Genomic DNA, 16,688 nt, shown 5'->3' with positions numbered 1-16,688 from the left:
TTCATAGCTTTTAAAAATTCACAATTACAGATTTTCCAGACTATCTGTATGGGGTTAGGAATCTGTAGGGGGTTAGGAGAAATTGTTTTATCCTTTTTAGTCCAAATTAAAAACGTGGATATTAAAAACTCAGTTTTATTTAAGAAAGTATTTATTTTGTAGCCACGTGTTTAGACAGTATCTAATGTCTAAGTTTTTTTTATGGGAAATATTTTCAGAAACCATCTGTCGCCAGGACTTGCCGTCGCACGCGGATGTTGGAAAAAGTAGCAATGCAGCAGAGTGGTGTGGTGGGAATGTGCAGGAAACAACTTGTCACATTTACTCGATGACGTTCCTCAAGTATTCTACCGGCCAGGTGTTTCCGAAGTTGTGATCCTCTTTCCCTTGGTTGACTACTGAAACTTTTGCTGCATTTTGTGATCAAAGTGCTTCGTTTACACGAAGTAGTTTCACAAAATCTTTGCATATGGATTAGTTTTATGTTCTTCTGACTAGTCGTTTTTGAGTTAAAGAAAAGTAGTGATATCTTCATAAATATTTGTTTACGTGAAAAATGGTACATGACTTTTCGATCCCTTTCAGGATTACCTTTACATCATTTGATTTTCCGTAGACATCGAAAAGTCAACCTGTTTGAATTGGTTGGGACAAAGGTGAGGAATGAAACGTGCTGTTGTCTTTTCAGAGGAGACATTTCAGTAGTGTCTTTAAGTGATGTAGGGTAACCAAGGCAAACTGTAGTCTTTTGTCATTGGACTAGAACTGGGATTTCTCTCCTCGGTGTCTCAATCACTGCACCACCAATACAGGGTGAGTCAAAAAGGACCCTACAACTTTGGAAATATATAGAAATTTCTATCTCATTCCAAAGTTGAAAAAATCCTTTTTGACTCACTCTGTATCCCATTGGCTCTGCAAAGCTCCATTCTCTCGTCGTCATAAAACACAAACATAACATAACACTGTACGCACAGCCATTACAGTCACATACACTCAACATGTGTACTTAAGACCTAACTCTCGTACACCGCGTGGAAAGGGGCCATTGTGTACCAAGGAAGAAAATCGTTTTCGATTAGGCGGCTGAACAACCGCCTGATGATTCTCAGCCGACTACGCCGCACGACTCTCGTTTATGAAGCTCGTGTGCAGTTCTCATGTAAGTGGAAACTGTAAGGACAGTTGATTTTTCGAGTCACTAACTTACCTCTTTCATCAGTTAATGCCGTAGCGAAACCCAGTGTCCTTGTGAAATAAAGAATGGAATTGAAGGGGAAAAAACTGTAGAAGAGGACATTGCCGTGTCTATTTTTGAGATGGATGATGAACTGAGGCATCTTGAATGTCATATTTCTACAGAATCTGGGTCCTGGCGTTTTTACATTCATCTTTCTCTGTACGTCGCTGTTGTGGCTTTCTAAATGACAGTGGATATTACGAGAAAATTGTTTTTTCGTGGATATTACGACAACCCAATGATGTCATCTTGGATTGTATCTGCGTCTAACGCTATTTAACTTTTCTATGAGCAACATATTGCCTTTCAGAACAAATCTACCGTGAGTAGACCAGAATATTTATTGATGTCTTCTTTAAGGGCTGAATTGATTTCAGAAAAGTGTTATTCTCATTGTTTTTACATATTTATGTATTTTATTAAGCGATATGATAGCCTGAGGGCATCACCACTAACTACCTTAACATACACCTGAGACTTACTAGCACGTTATTTTCTTCCATGTATCAGATTCTCAAAACATAACTTCTGTTTGCTTGTTCTGTTAATGATTCACAACCGAAAATGAGACAGAACGAGGTGATTCTTCAGTTGTGCGAGAAGAAATTAATCTTCGATGCGAAGACGTAGAGCAGTGAAATGTACCACCAGAAATGACTCCTCCCCATTCCACAATAACAGTTAATAATAGTGTGTCTGGCAAAGGAGGTGTAGAAAAAACAGCTACTAAATTGCAAACATTTCAACAACTTTATTAACTGAAAAAATTATCGTGTACTTACATATATGCACAGGGCAAGCACTTCAAATACTGATACAGTTTTTACTAACTAAAAAGAATGGAATAACTTGAGTGTATCTTACGTTTTAACAATTAATGATATGGTGCCGCGAACAAGTAACAAGTAAAACGTAAGATAACCAAGTTACGTATTCTTCGCAACGGCGCGTCTGCAGGAACCCAAAAAGTGAAAAATTATGTATGTTATTAACAGAATTAGTACATGACATGAACAAATTTCGTATACATCTGGAAACTGGATGACCGTTGCGTGATCTTCAAGTGTGCTTCACGGTAACTTTTCATATTTAGGACGTTGGTGCATCACATTTAGCTATAAAATCAATCATTAACAACAAACAGAAAATAACACGCAGTATTTATGATATGTACAACCGTGAATATTGTCTTATGCACGTACCATTCTAGCTTTGTTTACATTAAATGAGAGTTTAATTTCTCTTCCATTACTGGTACTGAATGAACGGTGTTAACATATTTAAATTCACATAAATACTAAAGCTCAATAAATACAGTTAAAAATATGGTACTGGTGTCATAAGTCGCGGATTTTCGCACCAGCCTTTTATGTACAGTGCTCCAGAGTCATTAAAATGGTACAGTAGTAGTGTTTCGAATGCGCAGTGTCTTACGCTCTCGAGATGTGGTCACCGAGAAATAGTCACAAGCTGTTCTGAAAAGCTGGTGCGATGTTTTTGTCACGACATGAAACTTTGTTTCGTAGTTGACAATGGAGAACGTGTGCTGTATGCAACGCGGGGGACGTGAGTATCTGGCGCTGACAGTGGGAGGCTCTGGGAGAGGGGGAAACAGAAGCCTGCGCCGGGTGGGCGCCGCTGCTGTCTGCGCCAAATGACACGTCTGGGTCAGACGTCGAGACAGGAAGGAAGGATCGTGTTCTGCAAACGAGTGAGAGAGGGTGGTGGGAGCGGTGATGGCAGGTGAATCTTTGGACGTCGGTCACAGCCGGCGGCAAGCGGCGGGCCTAGCGGGAGTGTGAGGGGGGTGGGGGAGGGAGGCGATGCGGGGATGAAGGGTCGGGCGGGGGACGACGTTCATGTCGAGAGGGTGAATCGCGGAATATTTTTTCGCTCAGATTCCAGTGACGGGAAACCTCCACAAAGCGGGTGCTTTCTGGTCGCTGGAAAACAGGAACTTGTATGTCGCATCCTCTCAGAGAATGAATGGGGGCGAGGGAACAACTCGTTTTCGGTAAGGTGCCTAAAAAAATTCACATCACCTGGATAGATATCCGAGTATCAGGCAAGAGGAAGGGTTGAAGGCAGTTTCACTATCAAAACGTTAATTAGATCCCCACCAGTTCGAAAAAGTGCCTCAATCGGGACGAAGGATGTGTGGTCTGTTGGGTTTCTCTTCAGTTGTGGAACTGATTGTGGACAGAGCACCGACTTTCCCTCAAAAAGCACTTTGTAAAGATGTTTCTCTGTGCTGTAATGGTCGGTTGGAACCAAATGGAGACACTTCCAAAGTGGAACGGCACTACTACGTCAGTAGATGCAGTGAGCTATGTTTCGCTGGGCATTTTGATGAATGCTGACCAAGCGGTCACTTCGGTTTACAGCTTTTAGTATAACAAAGTTTGTGCCTCTCAATTACAGTAGTATCATTTTACTTCAGACTAAAGTGAAGTCTAATGATAAGGTCATTAGCGAAAATGTCCACGTTATTACGGTAGACTACAGTGAGCATCATATGACATGGCGCTATCGTACCTATGCCCGATTCGCTGTATAGCTAGCTGAAAGGACGATGTCTGAGAAGTACAAGCTGGACGTCTCCTTAGGTTCATCTTCCGCTGGATTCTGTCACTGCTAGATTCACAATGGAAGCACATTTGCTGGTGGGGATTTCTTAGGAGCTTTCTGTCAGGCCGTATTTGGTACTCTTTATGACTGTTCTTTTTGCAAGAAATCCAGTGTGGAGGAACTTTTTTGGGCGCCTTACAGCGATGCAGGATTAGGCAAGGAGCGAGCTCGCTGTGGCGACCGCCTTTGCGCGCTGTTGATGGCCGGAGGCGAGGCGTGGGCTGCTCAGTGCAGCTCGATGGGCGGCAGGAAGTCGCCGCAGCGCGGGAACCCGGCGGGCACCGGCGGCAGGTCGGCGTGCGTGCCCACGTGCACGATCAGGTTCATGCCGATGACGATGTGGAACAGGAAGTGGCAGTGGAACAGCCAGTAGCCTGCAACACACCGAGCGCCACGCCTCTGTCAGCAACAGTGCACGTTCAGTGAGGTGGGTCACCCCACGGTTTCCTAACCTTCTCACTCCGCAGAAACAAGATTTCCGGCAAGTATTAGTGCCCCCAGGAACGAGTTCCTTGCTTTACAGTTAGTGATCTAACTACCAGTCAACCTTAGTCGCCAAAACCCAATAACTCTGCTGTAGCTGTTGTGTGTCATCCGTCCCACAGACCCCACTCCGTTTGCACACCCACAATCTATCCACATAATTTAAGTCTATAGGCTTTCATGGCCGTTGTCGCTGAAGTTAAAATCTTCCGGGTTGTTAGGCCACGTCATATTTCTTCAATGGACACCACAAGATCCTGAAGACGATCCCAGCAGAGGCGTCGAAACGTCGATCATTTGAAGAAATATGATGCTACCTAACAACACAGAAGATTTTAACTTCACTATCTACACAATCTTTTAACAAAACAGTAACTGTCTTGTGGTGTGCGTACTGCAAGACCTTCGGTACACACACCATCAGATTATTTGACTTGTCGCTCTAAAGAATTAGGCGAGCGTCAGCAATATGTCTCGTGGTCTTATCGTGGCATGTTTATCTTCTGCCGTTAGGTCAGACGATAGAAATGCCACTTGCACGCTTAGAGTAGCAGATTGATGGTGACCAACTTTAAACAGAACTTGATTAGTTTTCACACACATTTATTAAAATAATAAAAATCATATATATTACGTAACTTGATTCTGGATGCTGTTTACAAATGACAATCTGAATTTCCTTTGGTCTTGGTACGTTAATCTTATTTTCACATATCTCTGATACTTGACAAAGTGTCTATACATTTTTCTTCATGGCTATGTACAGGAATATGATAATCTTATTAGGCGCAGACTGAAACTTGACTATAGACTAATGCAGACTGATGCACACTGACTAATCGGAGTTCTGTACACTCGTTATAATACCTCGAGCGTTCATGTATCATTGCGCGAATGTGATCTGCGAGGAGAAAAGGTTCTACGTTAGCAGCAATCTCATTGGCTGCGTTACATATTAATATGCGGATCGGTGGAAGCAGAATTTGGTCCGTCTCTAAGGCAGCGCCATCTCGTAGTGCGGAGACGGCCGAGCGCTGCACCTGCGCTGTTGTGCTTAGCAGGGCGCGCTCTAGTGGGAAAGTCGTGTACGCGCTGATTACGTGGAACTATGTACACAACATGTCTACTTCTAGCTTGACCAGCATGTACATTATGTGATTAAAAGTATCCGGACACCCCCAAAAACATACGTTTTTCACATTAGGTGCATAGTGCTCCATATCAGCGACCTCAGTAGTCATTAGACATCGTGAGAGAGCAGAATGGGGCGCTCCACGGAACCCACTGACTTCAAAAGTGGTTCAGGTCATTGGTTGTCACTTGTGTCATACGTCTGTACGCGAGATTTCCACACTACTAAACATCCCTAGGTCCACTGCTTCCGACGTGATAGTGAAGTGGAAACGTGAAGGGACACGTACAGCACAAAAGCGTACAGGCCAACCCCGTCTGTTGACTGACAGAGACCGCGGACAGTTGAAAATGGTCGTAATGTGTAATACGCAGATATCTATCCAGACCATCGCACAGGAATTCCAAACTGCATCAGGATCCACTGCAAGTACTATGACAGTTAGGCGGGAGGTGAGAAAACTTGGATTTCATGATCGAGTGGCTTCTCATAACCCACACATCACGCCGGTAAATGCCAAACGACGCCTCGCTTAGTGTAAGGAGCGTAAACATCGGACGATTGAACAGTGGAAAAATGTTGTGTGGAGTGACGAATGACGACACACAATGTGGCGATCTGATGGCTGGGTGTGGATATGGCAAAGGCCCAGTGAACGTCATCTGCCAGTGTGTGTACTGCCAACAGTAAAATTCGGAGGCGGTGGTGTTATGGTGTGGTCATGTTTTTCATGGAAGGGTCTTGCACCCCTTGTTGTTTTGCGTGGCACTATCGCAGCACAGGCCTACATTGATGTTTTAAGCACCTCCTTGCTTCCCACTGTTGAAGAGCAGTTCGGGGATGGCGACTGCATCTTTCAACACGATCGGGCACCTGTTCATAATGCACGGCCTGTGGTGTAGTGGGTACACGACAATAACATTACTGTAATGGAGTGGCCTACACAAAATCCTGATCTGAATCCTACAGAACACTTTTGGGATGTTTTGAAACACCGACTTTGTGCCAGGCCTCACCGGCCGACATCGATACCTCTCCTCAGTGCAGCATTCCATGAAGAAAGGGCTCCCACTCCACATGTAATCTTGCAGCACCTGACTGATCGTATGCCTGCGAGACTGAGAGCTGTCATCAAGTTGAAGGATGGGCCAACACCATATTGAATTCCAACATTACCTATGGAGGGCGCCATGAACTTGTAAGTCATTTTCAGCCAGGTGTCCGGATGCTTTTGATCACATAGTGTATGTTCTGATATCTTTCCATAAAAAAATAAACTATATTCCTGCTGGCCTCATTTCTGTATTATGACACTTATTCACTAAAATAGCCAACTATAGTATGGTAAAAGTACCAGAAGTTAATCGGCAAAGGGGCAAGCTGGCCTTAGAACTACATTCCTGGAAATTGAAATAAGAACACGGTGAATTCATTGTCCCAGGAAGGGGAAACTTTATTGACACATTCCTGGGGTCAGATACATCACATGATCACACTGACAGAACCACAGGCACATAGACACAGGCAACAGAGCATGCACAATGTCGGCACTAGTACAGTGTATATCCACCTTTTGCAGCAATGCAGGCTGCTATTCTCCCATGGAGACGATAGTAGAGATGCTAGATGTAGTCCTGTGGAACGGCTTGCCATGCCATTTCCACCTGGCGCCTCAGTTGGACCAGCGTTCGTGCTGGACGTGCAGACCGCGTGAGACAACGCTTCATCCAGTCCCAAACATGCTCAATGGGGGACAGATCCGGAGATCTTGCTGGCCAGGGTAGTTGACTTACACCTTCTAGAGCACGTTGGGTGGCACGGGATACATGCGGACGTGCATTGTCCTGTTGGAACAGCAAGTTCCCTTGCCGGTCTAGGAATGGTAGAACGATGGGTTCGATGACGGTTTGGATGTACCGTGCACTATTCAGTGTCCCCTCGACGATCACCAGTGGTGTACGGCCAGTGTAGGAGATCGCTCCCCACACCATGATGCCGGGTGTTGGCCCTGTGTGCCTCGGTCGTATGCAGTCCTGATTGTGGCGCTCACCTACACGGCGCCAAACACGCATACGACCATCATTTGCACCAAGGCAGAAGCGACTCGCATCGCTGAAGACGACACGTCTCCATTCGTCCCTCCATTCACGCCTGTCGCGACACTACTGGAGGCGGGCTGCACGATGTTGGGGCGTGAGCGGAAGACGGCCTAACGGTGTGCGGGACCGTAGCCCAGCTTCATGGAGACGGTTTCGAATGGTCCTCGCCGATACCCCAGGAGCAACAGTGTCCGTAATTTGCTGGGAAGTGGCGGTGCGGTCCCCTACGGCACTGCGTAGGATCCTACGGTCTTGGCGTGCATCCGTGCGTCGCTGCGGTCCGGTCCCAGGTCGACGGGCACGTGCACCTTCCGCCGACCACTGGCGACAACATCGATGTACTGTGGAGACCTCACGCCCCACGTGTTGAGCAATTCGGCGGTACGTCCACCCGGCCTCCCGCATGCCCACTATACGCCCTCGCTCAAAGTCCGACAACTGCACATACGGTTCACGTCCACGCTGTCGCGGCATGCTACCAGTGTTAAAGACTGCGATGGAGCTCCGTATGCCACGGCAAACTGGCTGACACTGACGGCGGCGGTGCACAAATGCTGCGCAGCTAGCGCCATTCGACGGCCAACACCGCGGTTCCTGGTGTGTCCGCTGTGCCGTGCGTGTGATCATTGCTTGTACAGCCCTCTCGCAGTGTCCGGAGCAAGTATGGTGGGTCTGACACACCGGTGTCAATGTGTTCTTTTTTCCATTTCCAGGAGTGTAGTTATAGAACAATAAATCAGTTTCAAGTGGTGAATGAAAGTTTAAGACAGAGCAGCGAGTTTGGAATGCTGCCTTCTCTAGGATTATTATATTTTAAGGAAGTTTTTTATTCAATTTCAACAAATCTGGACAGTAGACCTTGAGAAATAAGGCATTGATTCAACCTATATTATTGTACTGACAAATGTACGTCATTGCGGTAGTGCGAAATTCAGAATTTAAAGAACAATCAGGTGGAGAGGTTTCTTATCAATTTATTCTCAGCAGACTTAGAGGAACCGTTGAGATCGTTCAACTGAAAAAAAAAAAAAAACGAAGGAGCAGTACATACATGCTACTGGAACCTTCATCACCGATTTCACAAGTGGTACTTTTTATGTTTTATGTTTTGATACGTCCCACTTGTTTGTAATAGTAAGATTGTTTGTTTGAGGTGGAGCGGAAATCAAGTTACCTTTGAATGGCACTCAACTTTTATCCATTTTAGTACACATACGCAAAAAGAAGATTTCTTATGCCACTTCGCCATCATGAAGATCCAGAGCGACGTACGTAGCCGACGGCACTGTACTGTTCTGCATTTGGTGCAGATAGACTTCAGCAATGACTGGCAGAACTTAACAAGCTTTAAATTATGCCAGAAACTCGATTACAATAAAACTAAAACAGCGCAAAATCACTACATCGAAAGGAAACTAGTACAAATCTGCGCTAAAACCATAGAACTAGTCGATAATATAAGACACGGTGGATGGGGAAGAAAATAAATACACAGAGGGTCAGAGCTGACCTGGAGTTCTTTGGTATACTAAATAGGCTTTTCAAAACTAAGCTTGTGATGTGCCTGGAAGGCAACGTTAATAGTCAGTGTGTATTACTATTTCTGACTTACGGCAGCGACAGTTCAGGACTCTTAATGGGCAAACTATTCAGTAACTGAAGGTTTGTCAGCGAATGATGGAGTGGTACATGCTAAGAATTACTGTTAGTTACGTGGTAGGTGGTGGTAAGTTCCTATGGAACCAAACTGCTGATGTCATCGGTCCCTCGGCTTACACACTACTTAATCTAACTTAAACTAACTCACGCTAAGGACAACGCACACACCCATGCCGAGGGAGGACTCGAACCTTCGACGGGGGAGCCGCGCGAACCGTGGCAAGGTGCCTGAGACCGCACGGCTACCCCGCGCGGCTGAGATACATGATAGCAAACAAATGAACCAGGGGACAGAGTGAAGCGCAAGAAGGTATTATGACTGTGAGAAAAGTGAAATTGAGGTCGGTGGGGATGTAAGGAGGTGTTACTGACGGGCGGACTAGGAAAGTTCTTCGCTGGATTCCAAGTGAGAATAAAAGAACGAAAACCATGACCTAATGGAAGGTGGGCAGACGACGTTAGAAAACGTGGAGAAGCAACTCAAATGCTGGGTAAAATGTAGAAGAGGTCTTTATCCAACAACTAACGGTGATCTACACCTTTTTCCAGGTTTAACAAAGTCCACCCTTTCCATATCACTTTTCCTTCCTTCCTACTCCCATCCTTCCAACAGCTGGGTGTGAGATCCTATTACCACCCACCCCATCCTGTTACTTTTCCAAACATGCTCTAACATAAAATTCACATGAGCATTCGCCTTCTGGGCGTGTCATACATAATGCACGCAGCATCATCAGAATCTACAAAAGTGTCAATCTTTTTCTATCCTTACTCTTCACACCTACGGTGCAGGCCCTTCTCATAAAAATGATCTAGTGTCGTCTCCTACAAAAAAAGGGCAACGTAAATCAACAATTTTTCTTACTTAGACGTCAGCGAAGTCTGCTTTCACTCCAAGAAAGTGTCATATGTGTCTTAATTCTTAAAGCTCTGGTAGTTCATTCAGTATCTATTGTTTTTGCATGTTTTAAATCCTTTCAGTAAAGAACAAATTAAATGTTATTACAGAATCGCTGGCAGCATAATTTTTATTGGTGTGGTACTATAAGAATGAAACATAAACAAATAATATGAAGATAAATAATCAAGAATAGCTTCATTTATATTACAGGTACATAAATCATTTACAGGTAACTTTCTAACGTTTCACCACTTGACTTGCTCCTTATTTCTAAGGCATTTTCAAGAAAGTGTAGTTTTAATCTAGACCGGCTGCGCGTAGTTAGAAATAACCTGTAGTTAAAATATCGAAGAATACAAGTATTGACATCACTGGGAATCGAAGAGACTAACTTCGCATCTATCGCCACTGCCATTTAGTGACCTCGCCCAGATGCTGTTACCTACCAATCTGTAATCTTCCTGTCAAAGTAAACACGAATATCAGTTTAACATACCTCTCACGTTATTCAGATTTATGCCGGTAAGCCTTAATGAGTACCCTCACAGCTTATCTCGCAACCTGCTGAATACAGAGCGCAGGGAGAGTAAGAAAGTTCTCACGGTCTGCACCGTATGATCCCGTGGGTATCGCCGACACGGAAGTATCGGTAAACCAGTTATCGATCTGATCTGCACCTCAACTGGGCTCTCGCTGCCATTTCGTTCACTAAGACACGATTTTCAGTTATATTGTTCAGGAAACTTTGTAGCGATGCTTCACGCCTTCCACATGGTTTGCAATGTTTTGAAATGCAGCTTGCTGACTCCCTTTCTAAATACACTCACAAAACTTCCACCACCTCTCGCGTCTCAGTAATCGATCTCTGACATACGCCGTTCCAGAAATATGGTACAAAGTGTGTAGTATATTTGCACCAAACGTGTAAATCGCAGTGGCATCGCTTGAATGTACGATGCACAAGTGAATACTTGGATGTATTACACGTTTGGATCAGACAGTCCTTGAAAAGTGGATAGGCAGAGGAGGTCGTGCTTCGTAGCCAGCACATTCGCTTGATCCCACTCCAGTTTATTCATTCTGTTGAGACGGAAGAGGATCTCCTGCCAAGAATTCTCTCTTTCTGCGACATTGTTCGGACGTCACTGGGAATGTTAGAATGGGTACAACACAACTTTGTGTGACGATGCCATGCCTGCATTGACACTGGGAGACGCCATTTTGAACAACTGTGTTGTAAATTTAGCAGCTTGTGAAACTTGTGCATGTAAATGGGATTCATTATTATATTACTGTACCATAGACTTGGGACTTTCTGTTTTTCTGACTTCACATTGCGTGCGCCATCAATGGGTGAAATTGTCTGAGGGTACTGAACAGTATTCAGCAGGAATCCCGTATATAGTGGTCAGGATTCCGATGTTGGGGCCCTTAGTTTGAACGGTGCGCAAGTCTAAGACGGAACTTTTGACTTGGTCGTTTGCTGACTACGATACCTCAAATGGTTGCATTTACCCTTCTCCAACATTCCTGAAGGTTTGTACACATCACGGAAATACCACGTAAATCCATAATGCACAACCCACCTTACGCTATGCGCTAAAGAGTAGCCTACTTTTAGGTACACTATCATTACCTATTGAAATTTCAATGGGATCTGACGAATTTATGCGGCCGCATTCCCGCGAATTATTTGTTGTCGTTACTGTTGTGACCTTCAGCCTGAAGACTGATAGAGGCGGCTCTCCACGCTGATCTATGCTGAGCAAACGTTTTGATTTGTGCGTAACCACTACAACCTACATCCATTTGAAACCACTTACTGCAGTCAAACCCTAGTCTTCCTCTACAGTTTCTACCTTCCACACTTCCCTCCATTCCCAAATTTACTATCCCGTTGTAGGGAAGCAGCCTACTCACGCTGTATAAAATTCATATCAGCCTTCCCATTGTGTGCCAGCCAGTCCGCTGTAACTAGCTCTGACGTCATGAATGTTGCGCAATACTTTAAAAATCAAGTAAATAACCTGAAACGGTTCTAGCATGTCTGGAGTAATACTAAATTAATATGTGTTGAATATCAGTTCGATAACTTTAACCATTTTCGAAATTTGGACGTTTTTGTGTAAAAATCATTGGCGCAACAGAAAAGAGCTAGAGACTTAAAAAAATTTGTATTTAGATTCCTTTTTCATAATAATTTAATAGAAACAGTACTTTGGACCTCACAAATTAAGATTTAAGTGGAAATTCATAATTTTCTGGTTTTTGTCTTAAAAATTAAGGAAGCAAGATAGATTAAGTAGGCTAATAAATAAGGCTAGGATGTTGATATTTAAGTAGAATGTAGATCCGCTATAATCATAAAGATGTGAGAAGTTTCAATTGAATTAGCGATAGCGATAGCGTATCTCCAAAGGGCAAGTTCAGAGCTTGTCTACTGCGTGTAGTGTAATTAATTAATTCTCTCGCCCAAAATATTTTACTTAGCCACGTCAGATTTTTATTATGATTACTTACCTGTGTGCTGATTGCACATTTAAATTGAGAGCTTCATCGGCCATCAGCAAAGGAAGCGATGATTTATTCAATAACTCAAAGTGGTGCATTACTAGCCCAGCGGCTAGTCGGGAGAGCCGATTTGATCAGGCGTTCCCTTAGCCGTCCGCACCGCGGCTTTATATATAAGAACGCTGCGCGAGGAAAAAAGGCCCCAGTTCTCTCCAGACGCAGATTAGCGCACCATCTGTGCCGGGAGTCGCGTCGCGTCGGTATCATTGCTATAAACAGCCTCGGATGCCGTATTAAGTTACTCGGGATACGCGTAACCATGAAATTGTTTTCGGGTGAAGTGTTAATTCTGGGATGACTTTAATGATCTATCTTCAGTTTGCGTATGTCGTATTTTCACGTGCCGTCGCGGGACAGACATTCTACCATTATTTAGTGTGGCGTTTGATGAACATTATCATCAAATTATGGTGAGCATTCATTTAAACCTTTAATTTGGACAGTTATAGTTGCATCAGCGCATTAGACTCTGAACTGCTCTGTTAGTCACATTGTGTGGATTTTTTTTTTTTTTTTTTTTTTCTTCATCTGTGACTTTCAGAATATAACGAAGTTTTTTTTTTCACGATCGTTTTTGATTATGAATCCCAGACAATCTCCTAATTCCTCAGAGCTATAAGCTGTAGCTATAAGTGTATTTCTCAGATGAAGTGGGCACTAGGAATTCTAATTACAGGCTTCATGTTTTGCTAATCACTTTCTGGTTGCCAAAATTGTAGTTAGAGAGCCAGTGTTGAGAACGGCAAAACAACAGCATAAATAATAGGAATATTTATATAAACCAATTAATTCCACCCGCCGCCCCATATATGGTTAATCGGCCGGGAAATGCATTCTATTCTACATTACAATTCTACATCATTTATAAAACAAAATAATTCCTCCCCGCCGCCCCACACCGTGATGCCTCAGGACGGGTCGTATCAACGTATCCCTTAAGTCAAGTTGTGCCATAAATTTATTTCTTTTTAATTCTTCAGAATTCTTTAGTAGCACTGTATTTCAAAAGCATCTGTATCCTTATTATCCGAACTGTTTTATCATCCACGTTTCAGTTCTGTACAAGGCTAGACACTGTAGATATACACCTTCAGAAAAAATTTCCTAGCGCATTAGTTTATATTCGATGTTGACAAATTTATCTTTCTCAGGAACACTCTTCTTGCTGTAGCCAGTCTACATTTTATATTTTATCTGCTTCAGCAATCGTCAGTTATTTTGCTGCCCAAACGAAAACACTCTACTATTTGTAGTGTAGCATTTCCTAATCTAATTTCCTCAGCGTCGCCTGATTTAATCCGACTTCATGCTATTACCATTTATATGCTCCTGTTGATGTTACTCTTATAAACTCTTGTCCTTACAATTGCTTTTCTGCACGACTCAACACTTGCCGTCTCTGACAAAATTACAATGTCTTCAGCAAACCTCAAAGTTTTAATGTCTTCTCCTTTAACCTCAATTCCCTCTCCAATTATCGCCTTAGTTTCCTTTACTTCTTACTCAGTGTGGAGATCGAATATCGTCTCACTCCCTTCTCAACCATTCGTTCCCTATCGTACATTCGGCATTTACAACTGTAGTTTTGCTGCTGTACACACCGAGAAAAAAATGCTTGTCTGGTTCTTATGTTCTTTGTTTGAGTCATCGGTCTTCTGACCGGTTTCATGTGGTTCGTCACGAATGCCTCTCCTGTGCCAACATTTTCATCTCAGAATAGCACTTGCAACCTATGCTCTCAATTATTTGCTGTATTTATTCCAATCTCTGTTTTCCTCTACACTTTTTACCCTCTACAGATCCCTCTAGTACCAAGGAAGTTATTCCTTGATGCCTTAACTGATGTCCTAACGTCATGTTCCTCCTTCTTGTCAGTGTTTTCCGTATGTTCGTTTCCTTGCCGATTCAGGGGACAACCTCCTTATTCTTTACCATATCAGTCCACCTAAGTATCAACATTCTTCTGTTCCGATTTTCCCACAGTCCACCTCTCACTATCATACAATGCTGTGCTCCAAACGTATATTCTCAGAAATTTCTTCGTCAAATTACACCTTCGTTTGCTACTAACAGATTTCTCCTGGTGAGGAATGCCTTTTTCGCCAGGGCTAATCTTGCTCCGTCTGTCATGAGTTATTTTGCTTCTTACGTTGCAGAGTTCCTTAACGTCATCTACGTTGTGATCACCAATTCTGATATTAAGTTTCTAATTTCTGCAACTTCTTATAACTTTGGTCTTTCTTCGATTTATTCACTAAAGCTTAAGGTTTGTATATCCTTGTATGTTTTGTAAATGCTCCCGGATGAGTAGCGCCAGTGTACCGTTCCAAGCCCACGATCGACCTGACTGGCGAAGGAATGACATAACTTTTGGAGGCGATACATTATACTGATACTTTCCCTCAGTGTACCGTAGAATATGAAAAAAGTCAATCAAAAGCAGATGAAAGAAAAAACAACATAGGCGACAAAAGCTGACTGGCGTCTGGCGCACTCACCGGGGTTGTCGGCGCGGAACCTGAAGACGACGTATCCGTTGTTGGGCACGGCGATGGTGTCCTTAGCGGGTGGGTGGTTGAACTGACGGTGCAGCAGACCGCGCCTGTCCAAGTCTAGCGCGTGCTTCAGGTTGATCTTCTTGACGTTGCGGTCCGGCGAGCGGCCCATACCGATCACGTTGAAGGCGTACCCGTGCAGGTGGAACGGGTGGCTCAGGTTGGGCTGCTGGACTGTAACAGAGGCAGGGAGGCGCCGGCTGTGGCCTTCAGTCTCGCCCACACACCTGCAAACACTGTGTTCTCTGCGCCATACACTAGACTGATATTTACATCCTAACTGACAGATGGCCACTTACAGACTATGAACGAACCATTATGGATAACTTCTGGACAGTTCATCTCTTGTGTGATGGTTTGAGAATATTGCTTTGGAAGTTCTAAGAACATTGAAATACAAGTTAGAAAAACATAAGTGCAGCATTAATTCTCTTACCTTTTATTAACTCATCGGTCATTCGACCGTTTTCATGTGTTCCTAAACTTTATTTTACGTTATTGCACTGTGTGTCTACATAAGAAGGTGATTCAGCTGCCCCTATTAATAGGTTTTATGCAACCTGCAATGCCTTCAAAAACCAGGTGCGACACTTTCATATTCTCTTGCTCACTATGCACAAGGTATTTGTTGTGCAGAAAAAATGATCAGGACCTTTCTGTAGGAAATTTAATGTAGTTAAATTTTGTACTGGGATACGTTTTCACTGGAGGCCACGGTTTTCGAGTCATTCGAGAAAAACGTGTTTGAGGGTCACTTTTGTACGTTTTTCTTGAGTAATTCGAGAACTATGGCCTCTAGGGAAAATGTATCACAGAACAAAATTTGACATTAAACTCCCTACAAAAAGGTCCTGTTCATTTTTTTCTGTAGGGCTTTGGCGTATAGCGACTGAGACAATGTGAAGATCTTGTGTGTGGTGTTTGAAGGCATTGCAGGTTGCATGAAATCCATAGGAAGGGGTAGCTGAAACACCTTGTATGTAGCATCAAATATCGCCATTTCAAAAACTTCCCATGAAATTTCAGGCCATGATGCAGCTCAGAGTAGATATTATTTTTGTTATCCCTTCCTCCCTAATACGCTTTATTCCTTTAATGGACCTGTTCTAGAAATGCACAGTTGAATCGCTTGTTTTGTTTTAGTTTTGGCAATATCTTACCCCTATACCAACTTTTTATTCATAATTATTATTCTGATTCGACTTTTTTGTCTTGCTTGCGTATTTCTGAACATCATTCTGTGTTATGCAGGGCGCAGGTTAATTTAATAGTTGCGCTGCTGGCTTTCAACTCTAAGAAAAATGTTGTCAGTAAAATTTACTATTTTCCTTACGTATTTAATCTTGTGTTGCTTATTGACTCTTCTAGATCTTAAACGGAAGGGATGATAAACTATTTGTTGGAGTTTATAGGCGAATTT

At 43.4% G+C, this 16,688-nt stretch overlaps 1 protein-coding gene across 1 annotated transcript in view; it reads right to left on the bottom strand.

The window, feature by feature from the left end:
• Nucleotides 1-4,080: 4,080 nt before the first annotated feature.
• The window catches only part of LOC124605434 (laccase-4), a 205,223-nt gene continuing 192,615 nt past the window's right edge, over nt 4,081-16,688 (bottom strand). Inside the window, exons 10-11 of the mRNA XM_047137100.1 lie at nt 15,212-15,442; nt 4,081-4,242 (exon numbers count right to left, since the gene is read on the bottom strand). Of these exons, the coding sequence (XP_046993056.1) occupies nt 4,094-4,242; nt 15,212-15,442 (380 nt within the window). The 3' untranslated portion in view covers nt 4,081-4,093. The remainder of the gene's footprint in view (nt 4,243-15,211; nt 15,443-16,688) is intronic.

The sequence above is a fragment of the Schistocerca americana genome, chromosome 3 (genome assembly GCF_021461395.2).
Source record: "Schistocerca americana isolate TAMUIC-IGC-003095 chromosome 3, iqSchAmer2.1, whole genome shotgun sequence".
NCBI classification, from domain to species: domain Eukaryota; kingdom Metazoa; phylum Arthropoda; class Insecta; order Orthoptera; family Acrididae; genus Schistocerca; species Schistocerca americana.
This window is presented reverse-complemented; position numbering and strand designations above follow the sequence as displayed.